Below are 17,595 nucleotides of genomic sequence, written 5' to 3' on the forward strand. Positions count from 1 at the left end.
AAGCTATTTTTGGTATGTGGGAGGGAGGCTGTTGCGGATTCATATGCGAGTGAAAATGCATCTGTTAATTTTGATTATATTAACTATTAATTAATTTCTGGCTAATTGTCGTGGCAGAACAAAAAAGAAAATCGTAATTTTCACTGATAATGAGCTATTTAGCAGATTACAGAGTATGAAATGGGTTCATTTTTTTTAGTAACAGCATAAGAAAAGTTAGAAAACAATGATATTTTACATTATATACAATTTTGTAATTACACTAGGTAGAAATCTTCCAACTAATATTCATCCAACTTATACTGCTTTTTCAGGTTTAGGAACAAATTTTCATATCCCTATCAGTTGAATGATTTAGAGAGAGTATTTAACACCTGCTCTGTTAAGACAATGGTTAATAAATCGATTAGGTATTAGATTATTTTTGAGAATTTTAATAAGGAGCACAATTTCGAGTTGCATATCTATCGTATCTGTGCAAATATTTTTAATACATTGTATTTGATTTAAGATAGTATTACTAATAACTTTCTTGGAGATGTTGGAAGTCCAATTTATTAATTTGTTAGTATTGAAATTGAAGTCTCTTTTTTTTTTTTTGTCAAATAGTAGAATTTTTTTGTAGTTAATTATTTGAAGATCAAGATAGTCGATGATATTTAGTGAATGATTAGTTTTATTAAGAGATTAGCATCCAGATTTATCCAGATTAGCATTCTGGATAAATTTTTGAGTTTTCAATCTTATTAAAATTATTAAATGTAATAAGATCATTTATGTATCTGTAAGTGTACGTGTAGTAATTTAAATCTTGTGGTTGTAAATTTTTTGAAAGGATTCTTATTCCTTCCAAAATTCAAATTCCAAAAAAATTCGAATTCTTTGATAAATAAAAAGAGATTACAGATGGAAGTACTTGAATGTGTGCCCATTGCGAGTCCTCTGACTTGCTTAAAAAGTTGATTTTGAAATGTAATGTAGTTATGAAAAATTGTGCATTTTAGGTAGGTTTTCCATTTATTAAAGTTCATAATCGTGAGTATAGCAGGGAAGAGTTTAGGCAGATCTAATTGACTAGTATAGATTTCTTCTAATGGAAGTGAGGTAAATAAGTTTTCAAAGTCATAGCAGTTAATGTTTTGTATGTCAATAGTCTGAATGGTGTTAACGGCAGAAGTGTTATTTTGGATGATCCAGCAATATTTATAATTAGTGTTACAATTGTTGAACATAATTTTACAAAGATTTTTAAGCTGAAGTTCAAAATAATAGACTACATTTTTTGTAGCTATGAATTTTGAATTTTTTGCTATGAATTTTGTATTCATTTGCTATGAATCTGAAATTTAATGATGTTTTATGGAATTTGGGAAGAGCATATAGGTTAGTAAATCTGTTGATATTGGATTTAAAGAAATATTTATTTTGATACATTCTACTAAATTTATATTAGGAGATAATATAATCAACATTTCTTTATTAAATAAATTATTATGTATATATATACATATACACACAAGTATACTTACATATATGACGACAGCAGCCAAACTGCAATTTATGAACAACTTGCAATTCTGATATGTAATGTGTGACATAAAGGAATTTATTCCTCCCCCTTTTTTGTGATCAGCAAATAGATTATAAATCAAATTATAAATGAGCAATTCAACTTCCGCACTTACGACAGTCATCTTTTTCATCAGAACCATCGGGACAGTCTTCCTGACCATCGCATCTCCAAGTGACTGGTATACATAAAGCAGAAGAGGATCCACAATGGAACTGATCAGGAGAGCAGGTTTTATTTTCTAAATAAATAAAAATTCACAATTATAATCATAAATAACTAAGTATAAAAATTATTAAAAATTTTCTCATCAATTATGATTATCATATGATTACCTTTAGAAAAAGCAAATAACAAACTATTCAAAAGTTGACACTAAAATTTCTATAAAATAAGAATCATTACAATGGCAGTTGTCCTTCACAAAAAAAAAAAAAAAAAAAAATTATGGTATACTTTATGTTTGAATAAATTTACTAGCAACACATGAACTCATATGAAAATTAGAAATATTGACCAATAATTTTTTAAGCACATTTAGTAATTTTACAAGCCTAGTTATGGTACATTTTATGCTACTGGCAGCATTAAAAATAAATTTGTGGTTACAACGCATGAGCATCTTTTTTTAATTATGTATTAACATTCAAATGTTTGGCTTTCACATATATGATGTTGAAACTAGGAAATAGCTTGCCTGCTTATTTACAATCATGAATATATACTATACATATATCTAGAAATTACTTTCAAAACATGAGGAGAGCACGGATATTGCATTCTTAAATGCTTTATTTTACTAATAAGAAATAGATAAAAGTAATAAAAGGTACGTTAAGTAAAAATTAATATTGCGGAGAATGTCATGATCAGTCCACACAGGATTCATGTAATGATGAACATTTCTCACACACTATCAGTTCCACAGGCACGTAGGCTCATGCCTTGATAGAACACGTTATTCCACAGCTAGCATTAGATAATATGATCGGCTTGGCTTAAACATCGAAGGAACTTAAACATCAAAGGAAACCGTCTGTTTCCAACAACTCTTCGAGGACAAGCAAGCCCTCTGCTTGTTTCTGCTACTCTCCACGTCTGGACGCTTTCTCGTGTTGGTCTCGTTTGCTCCGCACTGTGCTAAGCTGGGATGACGTCACCACGCTACATATTCTAATTCAGCATCGTCGTCGATGATCTCTACATATATATCACTATTACAATAACAATATGCAGTAATCAATGCATTCTTAACAGGATTATGGCCCTTGGACAAACCAGTATGCAAGGGTCCTTACAAGAAATATTCAAAGAAATGAAACAGATAAGCATGGGGCCCTTACGTAAGTGCTCAGCAGGCCTACACTTTAAGACAGCCTTGGCTGTAACTAAAAAATGAATAAAAATTTTTATAATTATGATAAAGTGTGCCCAACACTGAAAGGTTAATTTTTTTGGACTTCAGCGATTTACTTTTGCTTATACCATTCTGTAAAAGCTTGTTTTCACTTCTTATATTTCCTTATTTTTATATTGTCCTTTATAACGTTATAAGAAATTTTCCTGCAAGATAATCAATTTTTATGACAAAAATTTAAATTAATATTTTTGATATGCATGTCGTTAATTTATGTGTTTTTATTACTGCATGAAATAAATGACATTCCGTGCATATTCTGGGGGAAAAAAAATCATTCGAGAATATTTCGTTACAAATAATTTCAAATTATGGCTAGAGTAGACTAAAGGGTACACCTTGTATTATCACAAAGTTATTGTTTCATTTATCATCAAGTTAATGTTTCGTTGTCCATACATAGTCTGTGGGAAAAAAATCATTCAAGAATATTTTGTTACAAATAATTTCAAATTATGGTTAGAGTAGACTGAAGGGTACACCTTGTATTATCGCAAAGTTATTGTTTCATTTAATACCAAGTTGTTGTTTCGTTGATCGCCAAGTTGTTTCATTTATGGTAACCTGAGCAGTTGAATGTTATGGAAACCCTATTACGACATAATCCATTGCATGATTGTGGCAAATTTTGAATTATGGGATGTTTTGTATGGGTTTGTGGTGTGCGTCGGTTAGGAAGTACATTGCTTCTTTTGTTGTTTCGACAATAGAATGGCTGAATGTAGTAGGATTAATCTGAAGTTTCTGTATGATTTGGAAGGGAAGGGGAAAAGAGGATTCATTGACTGGTGTGTAAATGAAGGTTTACTTAGTAGCCATTTTCCGGACAGTCTGGAACTAAAGAAGATATTTTTTACTCTTATTTTTGTGAATTGATGTGGTGATGCCGATATACAGATTTGAGTTAAGATAATTTTAGGAAGTTTTTGGACACTATTAAGGAATTTAGTGTGCCACAGACTGAAGACAAAGAAATTTCTAAATAAGGTAGGCAGATATTTGCTTTCTATAGTGCTTAGATGCATAAGAGGTTTTTCCTTTTTTGTTATTTTTTTGGTTTGGTTTAAAATGTAGTTTATTGAGATTATGTATTTTTTGTTTGCCTCTACTGTAGAATTGGGTGCTCCTTTGACGTTTTAAGTGAAAATATATCGACGTGTACATGGACAAAGTCAAGGGAGTGCGCAATGCCAAATTTGTGCAATTCTCTGATTATTATTATTTTTTTTTTTTTAAGTGGAACCAGGTTGACATGTACGTGGATAAAAAGTCAAGGGAGTGTGCAATGCCTAGTTTGAGCAATTCCGTGAAGATTGTTTTTAAGTGAAAATAGGTACATGGATACCGATTTTGTGCAATTGTTTGATTTGTTATTTTGTCTTCATGTAGCAGTGATTTTTGGTGCTAAAATAGCTGCTACACAAAGCCAAAATAACAAGTCAAAGAATTGCACAAACTCAGTATCCATGTACTGCCAAAAATAACCAATTTTCGCCAAGCGTACCCGTAAATATACTTTTACCCAAATTACAGGTAGAGTAGACTTTAAGGTACCCCTTGTATTATGGTGAAGTTGTTGTTTCATTTATCGCCAAGTTGTTGTTTCATTTATGGTAACCTGAGTAGTTGAAAGTTATGGAAAACCTATTGTGACGTAATCGGGTGCATGATTTTGGGAAATTTTGAATCATGGGATGTTTTGTAAGCGTTTTTGTGGTGTGTGTTGGTTTGATTCTTTAGAAGGTAGAATAGCCGAATGTAGTAAGATTAAATTGAAGTTTCTGTATGATTTGGAGCGAAAGGGGAAAAGAGCTTTAATTGACTGGTGTGTAAATGAAGGTTTACTTAGTTGCCATTATAAGTGTCCTGTATGTAGGAAGGATATGCGTCTAGTCGAACGTAAAAACCGTTTAGGTGGTGTTATATATGTAACTGTAACTGTATCTATTATTATCTTTAACTATAACTGTAATATAGAATAGTAGATGAGTAATGTAGAATAAACGATGTTTGTGTACATCTTGTAATCATCACTGAGCACGTACCCAACACATATAAAATACAACACATGGTGCCAGTTGTTGATTAAAAAAGAAAATCTTTTTTGAAGAACCATGCAGCCTCCATAAAGATGTTCTAAACAAAAACATCATGGGAAGTTGTTTACTGTGAAATCGAAACTTATATCGCTGGTAAGCGAGTTGTTTATTTTTATTGGAAGTGGCTAAAAATACATATATATAAACTATTTAAAGTCCTAAATTAAATATGGATGGATTAAAGCCACCAAGTAATCTAAGTTTCGAAGGAAATTTAAGCGAAAATTGGAAGAAACGGAAACAAAAATTCCAAATTTATATGTTAGCGTCTGGTGGTATTACTAAATCACCTGAAATTAAAGTAGCTATTTTATTGCATATAATTGGTGAAGAAGCACTTGAAAAATTTAATACTTTTAATTTAAGTGAAGAAGATAAGAAGGATGTTGACAAAGTAATTGAAGCTTTCGAAAATTTTTGCATACCGAAAGCAAACGAAAGTGTTGATAGACATATATTTTTCTGTCGAACACAACATGTAGGTGAATCGTTTGATGATTTCTTAACCGATTTAAAGAAATTAAGTAGCAACTGTGGATTTGCAGAATTAAAAGATAGTTTAATAAGGGATAGAATAGTAAGTGGAATTCTAAATAAAAATCTCAAAGATAGATTATTAAGGGAAGATCAGTTAACATTGGAGAAATGTATTAAAATGTGTAAAGCTTCTGAATTAACAGAACTTCAGCTGAAAACTTTAACTGAAGAAAATAAAATAGAAGCTATCAAATGTAATAAATTTTGACCTTCAGAGGAAAAAAGTCAGCCTTGTAAGAAAGACTTTCATGTAAAACAAAAGCAACAAAGTACTAAATCTTCTTCAAACTATCAAGGAAATAAGTACAAAAATCCAAAACCATGTAGAAAATGTGGAACTTTTCATAAGTTATACAACTGTCCTGCTTATAATAAGATTTGCTTGTACTGTAAAAAGAAAAATCACTTTTCTAAAATGTGCACTTCTAAAAATGTTAATGTTGTACAGAATAATTTAGAGCATGAGTTACATAATAATGGTAATGAATATATTTTAGGGTCAGTAGAAGATATAAATCCATTTTCTAAAAATAAAACCGAATGGTTTGAAAAACTAAAAGTAAACATATCTAAATATTTATTTGTTAAGTTGGATACTGGAGCTCAGTGTAATGTGCTACCATTGCCTAAATTTAAACAATTAAATTTAAGAGAGAAATGTTTGACTAAATCAAAAGTCACTTTAAATAATTACAATGGTACTACAATTGATGTAGTTGGAAAATGTAAATTATTATGTGAAACATCGAAAGGGGACAAGGATGAACTAGAATTTCAAGTCGTAGCATGTGATAAAACTGTTCCAGCTATTTTAGGTTTACCTACATTGCAAAAATTAAACCTAATACAAAGGATTTGTACAGTAAATCCTGATTCTAATGAAAAGTTACCAGAACTTTTAAAAGGATATCAAGATTTGTTTAAAGGAACTGGGAATTTAACTGGATATACATATCATATTAAATTAAAATCAGGAGCTGTTGGTAAAATAGAACCCTGTAGGAAAATTCCACTTAGCTTATTAAATCCATTAAAAAAGGAATTAGCAAGAATGGAAAAAGATGGTATTATAAAGAAAGTTAACCAACCAACAGAATTCATGAATTCATTAGTGGAAGTAAGGAAAAAGGATGGAAATTTAAGAGTGTGTTTATATCCTCGGCACCTTAACCAAAATATTCTGAGAGAACATTATCACATACCAACCTTTGAAGAAATTTCATCTCAAATGACAAATGCAAAGGTCTTTAGTATTTTAGATGCAAACAAAGCATTTTGGCAAATTAAACTGTCAGATTCAAGTTGTGAATTTACTACATTTAACACTCCGTTTGGTAGATATTGTTTTTTGAGGTTGCCATATGGACTGAGTTCATCACCAGAAGTTTTCCACAGAAGTTTTTCTGAAATTTTTAGTGATTTAGAAGGAGTTCATATATATATAGATGACTTATTAGTTTGGGGTAAAGATAAAAAAGAACATGATTCAACAGTAAAGAAGTTGTTGGACAGAGCCAGAGGAAAGAATGTTAAATTTAATTTAAATAAATGTAAATTTGGGCTGAATGAAGTGAAATATATGGGACATATATTTTCTAAAGATGGTTTAAAACCAGATGAAGACAAAATTAAGGCTATTCTAGATATAAAACCACCAAAAAATGTGAAAGAATTAGAAACTTTCCTAGGAATGATTACATATGTTTCTAGATTTATACCTAATGTATCAGAATTGACATCATGTTTAAGAGATTTGTTGAAAAAACAAGTTATCTGGAACTGGAATGCAACACATGAAAAAGCATTTAGAAGACTAAAAGATGTCTTGGTAAATAAACCAATTTTACAGTATTATGATATAAACTTGCCAGTAGTTTTATCTGTAGATGCATCTCAAGAAGGACTAGGAGCAGTCTTACTGCAGAATAATTTACCAGTGGCATATGCATCTAAGGCATTAACAGATACACAGAAGAATTATACTCAAATTGAAAAGGAAACTTTAGCTATTGTATTTGCGTGTGAGAAATTTCACCAGTATATATTTGGAAAAAATATTACTGTGGAAAGTGATCATAAACCACTGGAATCAATTTTCAAAAAGCCATTAAATAAATGCCCTGTAAGACTACAAAGAATGCGTATAAGATTACAGCCATATCAGTTTGAGATAAAATATAAGCCAGGAATAGAACTTTTTATAGCGGATGCATTATCAAGATCATTCACTGATAAAGGATCAGATTTCTTTGAAGGAGAAATAGAAGCTCATGTTGGATTAGTTGTAGAATGTATACCAATGTCTAATGGTAAAATGGAAGTTTTTCAACTGGAAACAGAAAAAGATGAAGAACTACAAGTTTTAAGAAAATTAATTAAAACTGGATGGCCAGATGAAAAATGTATGGTTCCAGAACTGGCAAAACCATATTTTAACTTCAGAGAAGAACTATCAGAAGCAAATGGATTAATATTTAAAAATTCCTGTGTTGTTGTACCAAGAAGTTTACGAAAAGATATGTTAAGCAGAATTCATTATGGTCATTTAGGAGTAGTAAAATGCAAGATCAAAGCAAGAGAAATATTATATTGGCCAGGAATGTCCAAAGAAATTGAAGATTTGGTACTGAATTGTCAAACATGTTTAAGTTTACAAAAAGCTAATACTAAAGAACCAATGATATCTAAAGAAATACCTAATGGTCCATGGGAAGTATTGGGATTATCTAATAGTTATAGATTATTTTAGCAAATATGTTGAAATTGGACATTTGGAAGATTTGTCAAGTGTAGCAGTGATAAAGCAATTGAAATCAATTTTTGCAAGACATGGTATTCCGAAAATAGTATATTCGGATAATGGTCCACAATATAATTGCAGGAAATATAAAGATTTTGCAAGAAGATGGAATTTTGAAACCAGAACTTCAAGTCCAAAATACCCACAGTCTAATGGAATGGTTGAAAGACATATTCAAACTGTCAAGCGAATGTTAGAAAAAGCTGTAGTTGACAACAAAGATCCATATTTAGTTTTACTGGAATATTGTAACTCTCCTATTTCAGATGAAATTAAGTCACCTTCTGAATTGATGTTTGGAAGAAAAGTAAATGGATTGATGCCTATAAAAGAGAATTTCATCCAAGCTAAACGATATGAAGACCATAAACAAAACTTACTGAAGAGACAATCCTTACAAAAAAGTTATTATGATAGGAATGCAAGACCATTAAAACCACTGAAAACAGGAGATCATGTTTACATAAAAGAGAAAGGGAAAAAACTAAATGAAAGAGGGAAAATTATAAAAGAAGCAGAAAGACCACGTTCATATAGGATTATAAGAAGAGATGGAAGAATTGTAGAAAGGAACAGAAGAGACCTTCTTAAAGAAACTAATCAAGAAGAGTTTGCAATACAAAACAACTATGAGAATGAAGTTATAGATGAACCCGAGATACATGAAAATAGTAGGAGCACTTCAAATTTAGATGTGCCTGTAAGTCCTTCAAAATCTAACAGAAGTGTTGTGTCACCAAATAGCAAAAGAGGTATAGTATCATCAAATTTTTCAAATGGACATAACTACGTCACTAGATCTGGTAGGACTGTTAAGAAACCTTATTATTTAAAAGAATATGTTTAATTTTACTACTATTATTATTTTTTATAAAAAAGGGAGATGTTATATATGTAACTGTAACTGTATCTATTATTATCTTTAACTATAACTGTAATATAGAATAGTAGATGAGTAATGTAGAATAAACGATGTTTGTGTACATCTTGTAATCATCACTGAGCACGTACCCAACACATATAAAATACAACACAGGTGGATTTGAATGGGTTTGTAGGAAGAAAGGTTCAGATGGTCACCATGTGAAACGTTCGATCAGAAAAAGTACCTGGTTTGAAAAATGTCATTTGAATATGATTGATATTTTGATTTTTATGTGGTTCTGGGTGTACGAAGCGAACTTGAAAATCATGGTAAGTGAATATTTGCTTTTGGTAGTGCTTAAATGTATAACATGTTTTTCCTTTTTTATGTTATTTTATTGTTTGGTTTAAAATGTATTTTATTGAGATTATGTATTTTTTGTTTGCCTATATTGTAGAATTTGGTGCTCCTTTGACTTTTTAAGTGAAAATATATCGTTGTGTACACACAAAGTAAAGGGAGTGCGCAATGCAAGTTTGTGCAATTCTGGGATTTTTTTTAAGTGAAAATAGGTTGACGTGTACATGGATAAAGTTAAAAGAGTGCGCGATGCCATTTTTGTGCAATTCTGGGATTTTTTTTAAGTGAAAATAGGTCGATGTGTACATGGATAAAGTTAAAGGAGTGCGCAATGCCATTTTTGTGCAATTCGGGGATTTTTTTTTAAGTGAAAATAAGTCGATGTGTACATGGATACCGAGTTAGTGCAATTGTTTGTCTTGTTATTTTGGTTTTGTGTAGAGGCGATTTTTGGGGCTAAAATTGCCACTTCGCAAGCCAAAATAACGAGTCAAAGAATTCCACAAAATCAGTATCCATGTACCGCCAAAAATCGCCAAGTTTCACCAAGGGGTACCCTAAACTATACTTTTAGCCAAATTACTTTTAAGTATTTAATACTTCAAAAATATAAATTTATGGCATAATGAAGGAGTGAAAGTATAATGAAGGAGTGCATGATATTTACTCATACTATGTAAATGAAACATTTATGAAGGTCAATAAACATGTACTGACAATATTTTACATATTATGTTTTGTGATTTAAATTGACATTTTTAAAAATTTTCTGAATGAGGCATGGAAATAATATGATCATATATTAGAATTCATAAAGCAGTTGAAATCTGATATAAGAAAGCATATTATGTTAGGTGATGACGAAGGAGGACCAAGTTTAGACAGAGGTTTGTAACATCATACAAGTCACACACGTCCATTCATTATTGTTCCAACAATCGAGAAGCAAAAAAGATTGTAATACTAATTGTACTGGAATGGTTGCCACAACCGAGAACCAAAATAAACTTTATCACACTACCATCAAAACACCAAATGATATGAATACAAAAGTATTGGGAGAATTAAGAAAGAAAAATTTATTGGATCTAAAACTTTTATTTAATTTTTCAGTGCTCTCACTCAATTTTTTGAACGGAAGCTGAAGGTAAAATGGCCCTGACACTAGTTAAACAATTGATTATTCACATATATGATAATATACATAGCTGGATTTTTAAAGCAATTTAAAATTCAATTTATACACACGCTTTTCACTTTGGGCTGAACTTTTACAGCAAAATTTTTACCTCTTGGATCAGCTTATATTCAAAATATAAGTTAATAATTAATGGTAGAGATGTTGTATAATAAACAGAAAAGTTTTTAAAAAATTTTTATCGCATGGTATTCATTGACAGGCAATTCAGTAAACCCAACATAAATAAAGGTAATTTAAAAGGAGAACAAATTTTTTAAAAAAAATATTAAACTTTACCACAAATATGTTTATATTTTTTGTAACACAATGAAATTCTCTAAAGATGCTAATCCTCAAACAAAGGAGATTTTATCTGTTGTGGAAGTGATTATCTTACAGATCAAAACTATTGGTGATGAAATTTTCCTGAGATGCTAATCCTCGGACCCGGAAGAATTTGCCTGTTGTGTAAATGGTTATCTTACAGAAAACAATTATTGGTGATAATGCTTGGCTATATATATATATATAGATAGATAGATAGATATCAAAAATTTTATGAGATAGGGCTCAAATGATAGCAGTTACATAACTGATTATGAAAATGCAATTTAACCAATGGTTTAACCAAAATGATTGAAGGAGTAAACATTTCAGCATTGTAGAATCTTAATTAATTCTGCATACCTCCTATGCTAACATTCATAAAACATTATGAAAAAAAAAAAGTTAAACTATTAGATAATGTAAAATTACCCTTTTAACATAAAAAAAAAAAAGGTACTTAGCAAATTTTGAAAGAACTTTTTTTTTAAATACTTTAGAATTTCTCTTAAACAAAAGTTTAAGATTTTCTTTTTCAAATTCTACATGTAAATTGTAATATTTCTTAAAATATAACACAAACGTAATTCTCACTATAAACTTGTGTGCTACTTTGGTAAACGGTTGCACGGATTTTGGCGAGTTTTTGGCAATTTTTCTTTTGGTGAGTAATACGACTTATGGTAAACTAATTGCTGGATAAGTTATTTATGGTAACCGATACTTTGTTGACATTTTATTTAAAAAATAATGCGTGTTATTATGCATAAATTACGTGTTTTAAATATTATTTATGGCTTCTAAATATTAAAAATCAATTTAATTTTGAATTTTTATTTGAAATAAAAATTTTATTCTTTATCATATTTTATGAAATTTTATGCTGTGGATGATGTAATCAATGACGTCACCTTACTTTAAAAGTAATTGGTTTTAATATCTATAAATTTAATCTAATGTTTTAAACATTATTTATGGCTGTTAAATATTAAAATACAATTTAATTTTGCATTTCTTTTTTAAAATGATTTTATTATGTATGATTATTTAAATAATTTTAATTCTAGGCGTGATGTAATCAGCTCTCTGATTGGTTATAGAATATTTGTGCATTAATGAGCTGTAATCAGCTCCCTGATAGGTTGCTGAAAATTTGAGTATTACCGCGCCATTTTAAAATTTAATTCATATCTTCGAATTCCTTCAAAAATGTCTCCTTCAAAGATGAATGTTGTTTTTGATAAGTACCAAGAATTTTTGGTTTCGGAATCAAAAAATTGTTCTTTGAGACCTTATTTTCGTCAGCCTGGCTTTCCTAATCAAAGATTTATTTATAAATTCGGTTGATCTTTACAATATGGTAACTGGCAGTTTGGCGACATTTTGGAGGCGATAAAGGTTACTACCTGGGACTTTGGTAATAATGTGAGCAGTACTCAGTTCCGATTACGCATTATTTTCTGTGAGGGAAATGAGAGATCATGGGATATGTCATGTGATATTAATGGACGAATTACGGTTCTTTAATCGGAAAAGCGGGGAAATCGGGAAAAAATCTGGAAATTTTGTATTTGGCTTTATTCTGTGTTGTGTGAAACAGTGTTGGTTAAATTTTTGGATCCCATGGCTGTAACTAAATTCAAAATGGGTATTTAGTGGTATTGAAGTATTTGTAATGGTTGCGGTATGAATTCGTTGGTGACGTTTATAATATAATAGATGATTTAGAGGTAAAAGTTTTTGGATATTTTATTTATTTTATATGTGGAAATGTTCATATTTGGAAAGGGTAAATACTTTTTCGCGATCAGGTAATTTCATATATGTTCTTTTTACTGGGTTTAAAGATTGAGAAAATTGTCATGTATTTTCGTGAAATTTTTCTAATTTACGAGAAAAAAGCAGTGTACATGGATATAGTGAAGAGTGTGCGCAAGGCCATTTTTGTGCAATTCTGGGATGTTTTTTTAAGTAAAAATAAGTCGGCGTGTACATGGTTTATGTGTATGTGTTATTTTGAAAAACGCGTAAGGAGTATGGTATTGTGCACTTTTTCCGTAATTTTGCAGTGAATATTGGTCATGATTAAGTAGTTTTGTTAGATAAAATTTCTAGCATAAGTGTAATTCGGCTAGTAGATTGTTGGAAGAAGTGTTCAGTAGACAAAAAGAAAAGAAACATGTCTTTACTTCGTGAAGACAAAATGGTGGTGGGGAAAAAAAAATAGAGGGTTGCTGTAGGAGAGTTGGTTGCCAAATTTTCGCCAAAAAATTGCCAAGTTACCATAATGTAAAGATCAACCATAAATTCTTACAAGGGTTAGAGGAAATTTATTTTAAATTTTTGGAGGAAATGTCGCTAATTGTTTCTTCAATGAAGTGCGAAAATGTAGATCACAGATGAAGACCGTTAGAAGAGCCGATTCTGAGACGGCCGTATATGATATTGTGGTCATGTTGGAAGAAATAACCGCTGTAACGGTAAGAAAATTATTAGACATTCCTTCTTTTTTACCGACAATAAACTAATTGCTGTCATTTTAGCTCTAGTGTACGAAGCGTTCTTATTTACTTAAATTAAATACTTTATTAAAGTATTTAATTTAAGTAATATTTTAATTCTTTTAAACGTTGGTATGATTGTTTTTAATTCGATATTCAATTTACGTAATATTTTAATCCAATTAAACGTTGGCGCAATGTTTTTATAGTGGTATTTTTATTCTATTTCTATGCTATATGAAAGTAATAATTTAACCTTTCTTTAGTATTTTATACTCGTAATAAATGTATTTATTCTATATAATATATATATATATATATTATATTCTATATAAAGTATTTAAATTTAATAATATTCTAATTCTTTTAAATGTTGGATGATGTTTTTTATTTCGATATTCAATTTCAGTAATATTTTAATCTAATTAAACGTTGGCACAATGTTTTTATAGGGGTGTTTTTATTCTCTTCTTTGCTATATGAAAGTAATAATAACCTTACTTTAGTATTTTATACTCATAGTAAATGTATTTATTTACACTACGACACTACTTAAAAAACGATATTTTCAACAAAAAATTAATCCATTATTTCTAGCGATATTTATTTTTTTTTTTAAGTTTCGAATACTTCACGTAAAAACAGCGTTTTCAAGATGGCTGACGTTTGTAGAAATCGCGCCAACAATAGCGCCAATGTAAACCACCAAAAATTCGTGCAACCATCTACCAAAGTAGCACGTAAATTTGAACATGTAAAAACAAAAGTTGGAAGTATACTGTATTTTTAAGTTAACAGAATGGCTGTTATGAGACTTTATAGAAATATCACCATTTTTAAAGCAAGATAAAACATAGAGGCAACAAATTTTATATTTACGGCAATGTCTGGGATCTTCATCTGTTCCATCTCCACAGTCATCCTCATTATCACACAACCATCTGACAGGAACACATTTTGAATTTTGACATTTAAATTCAGTTTCAGAACATGTTCGAATTTCTAGAGGGGGAGGAGAAAAAAACAAATGGCTGTAAATTTTCATTTCTCTAAAAATTTGAAATAATAAAATTAAATAAAGAAATAAAGCAATACAAAATTACAAATCTAGGTATTAGACAATAATTTAAAATCCACTCCATAAGACAAGCCATTCAGGTATCCTGTTATTTTTTAAAAAAGATTTAAGTAAGAGGTTCTCTGTTTTGTTTGCAAAGTTTCCGGTTAAAAAGGGAAAAGAACTTAAAACCCAACTAATGTATACTTCTAGATTAAGATTTCACTCTACTTAGTTATCAACAATGAGCACAAGAAATTATGTAACATATTTATTATCTTTTTTTTCCAGTTGAAGATTACCAAAATTCCTTTCATAAATAGACTTAAAAGTAAAAAACAATTAATAAATTAAATATCTGAAATCTGAAATTTTTTTCCAAAAAGTATGCAAATAGGCAATTATTTACACAATTACAATTTTTATCCCCTTTGAAATCTTCCATTTGATATAACTGAAAAGTTTAAAAGCAACATTTAAAAATGCTATGCCATAAAATCTACACAATTTTAATCTATGTAGTAAACGATAGTGTTCTCTATATTAAAAGTCATACATTTCAAATACCTAAGTAGTAAATGTCTTATTTAAAAAAAGTAAGGACATAAGCTTTAATGCATCAGAAATAACATTTGTTAAATTTTGCAATGCATAATAAAAGAACAAATGTCTAATACGCAATTTCGTTGAAAAAGTAATACAAATGAATGCTTCTTACTTGAGCACTTTTATTAGGTTCTTCAGAAAGAAAATTCGTTAATTTTCCCATAAAAGTTATACGGGTTACTAGTATTACACTGAAGCAGCGGCGATACTGCGACATAAAGCTTTGCACATAAAAAACAAAAATACAAGTTCACTATTTTCTATAATGAATATTAGGGGATGAATGAATATAAAATCATAAATGAATCAGATCGTTAATTAAAACTTTTTGCCGGTAAGTATTTTGAGTGCACTATCATTGTAGCTTTTGAGCTTGAAGGCAGTTATTAAATTAAATGTGAATAGTAATTAGAGTTAAATTATTTCTCAAATTTTTTGCAATATCGGGAATAATAGCAAATCTTTTTTAATTTTAACTAATGCAAATTTCGGATAACGTGCATATGTCAGAAATATATCAACAGCGTCGCACCGAATTATTTTTTTATCATCACTTAACTAGTTTCACGACTTTTTCTTATCTTTATAAGAAACCTTCAAGCAAAACGTATCTTGATAATTTTTCATCTAGGAAAACTATCCTTTCACGTATAAGAAAAATATGCATTAAACAACAAGCAAAAAGTGCCGTGTGCGCATCTTCTGTTGAATATCGTGAGCAAACTGATGGCTACACGGCTTCCACCGTTATTTTGATGATAGTGCCGAGGTCGACGAAATATTTATTTAGCATATTTTACAAACTTCGTGATAAAACAATATTTCTGACTTCGCATTTAACAGTTAAACCTCCGATGAAAACATTCGATCCATAACGCAATCAATCAATCAATCGTTCGTCGATTGCATCAACGATAGCTCAGTTCTCGTAAACTTGACCCAGAAAAAAACCAAAACTTTGGAAGTCAGTTTAAAGGAAATTCGTTCACTATCATAGACAGGCTGTTAAAGGCTCAGATAAAATTATCCATATAAAATTTTCGCAGCTTTTAAGTCCTATGAATCTGAAACATCGCAACTGAACAACAAAGCACGGATTCCGGACGAAGACATTTTTGCTATTTAGATAGGAAACTTTGATGCCTTTTCAGCACTGGATGCAGGAAACCGCTTACTTAAAATTAATTTTTGGCGTATTTTGTTCGCTGTTCGATCAAGCATCTTAGGCTCCCGTCCGTAAATCTTGAATTTTAATCCAACAGAAGAAGATACAGGCAAATAAATAAAAAAAGAAATCTCAAAGAATCAGAAATTTCAGGTTTTATATTACGCCTAAAAAGGCCACTTGTTTTATGTTTTACCTTTACTTTCAAAGGTTTCAAGTTTTGTGTTTAACCTTTACTTATTAAGTATCATGTTCTTCGCACTTAACAACAAAATGTATTTTTAAAGGGTAAGAGATTAAAAGCTTTATCACTGACCGGGGGGAGGGCCCGCCAGCGGCCCAGCGGTAAAGACGCTGAACACTGGTAGTTCGGTCCGAGGCTCGAATCCCGCGAACAGGCTGGCTGCATGGTTGTTTTCGTAGTTTTCCGCATGTGTAACGTGTATACGAGCCAGTTTCCCTTAGAAAATCTTCCACGAGGACATCCCTCCCTTTAAGCAAATAGCCCTCGTGTGCTTTGTCATAGTTGAATAATCCCTAATTCCCACTGACCGTGAGGAAAATTCTTTGTCAGTGGTATCCTATTTTTTATTTGTCTGTTTTATGCGTATATTTATTCAGCTTAAAGGCTGTTATAATCGAAACATGATTTTACATTGATTCACTTTAAATGTCGTCCACTATAAATATGTTGTTTCACTTTTCATTCGAGTGTATTGCCTTTTGGCAAAATGTAAGATATTTATCTTTCGAATTGCATCTGATTAACTACAAACTAAGCTATTTAAAAGGAAATAGATGCAGTTTTTAAGAATATTATTTTTTACATTTTGAAATGGATTGCTTGAAATAAAAACTCATTTAATTCACGGTGTATCAGAATAAAATCATTCAATATTTTATAGAATGATATTTTATATTTTTTTTCCTTTTCAAACAGACAGCAGATGTAGAACGTTCCCATATTAGTCTAAGTTTATTAGTCAATTATCCTATAAAATATTGTGTTATTCTACCTGGGCCATTTCTATTGATCAAACGTATTAAATTTTAAAAAAGCACTTTTAGGTAGCCGTTAAAATCTGAACATTTTCAGATTTTTATTTTATTTTTA

The 17,595-nt window shown here is 30.2% G+C and overlaps 1 protein-coding gene across 2 annotated transcripts in view; it reads right to left on the reverse strand.

Moving 5' to 3' along the window:
- Positions 1–17,595, reverse strand: part of LOC118202491 (low-density lipoprotein receptor 2-like) — a 149,385-nt gene that overhangs the window by 91,848 nt on the left and 39,942 nt on the right. For both annotated transcript variants that reach the window (XM_085823854.1, XM_085823855.1), the window contains exons 3-4: positions 14,533–14,655; positions 1,686–1,811 (exon numbers count right to left, since the gene is read on the reverse strand). In XM_085823854.1, the coding sequence (XP_085679980.1) occupies positions 1,686–1,811; positions 14,533–14,655 (249 nt within the window). The remainder of the gene's footprint in view (positions 1–1,685; positions 1,812–14,532; positions 14,656–17,595) is intronic.

Source organism: Stegodyphus dumicola, chromosome 9 (assembly GCF_044657685.1).
Source record: "Stegodyphus dumicola isolate Sdum_Otavi_A_Nest chromosome 9, ASM4465768v1".
In the NCBI taxonomy this organism is placed as follows: Eukaryota; Metazoa; Arthropoda; class Arachnida; order Araneae; family Eresidae; genus Stegodyphus; species Stegodyphus dumicola.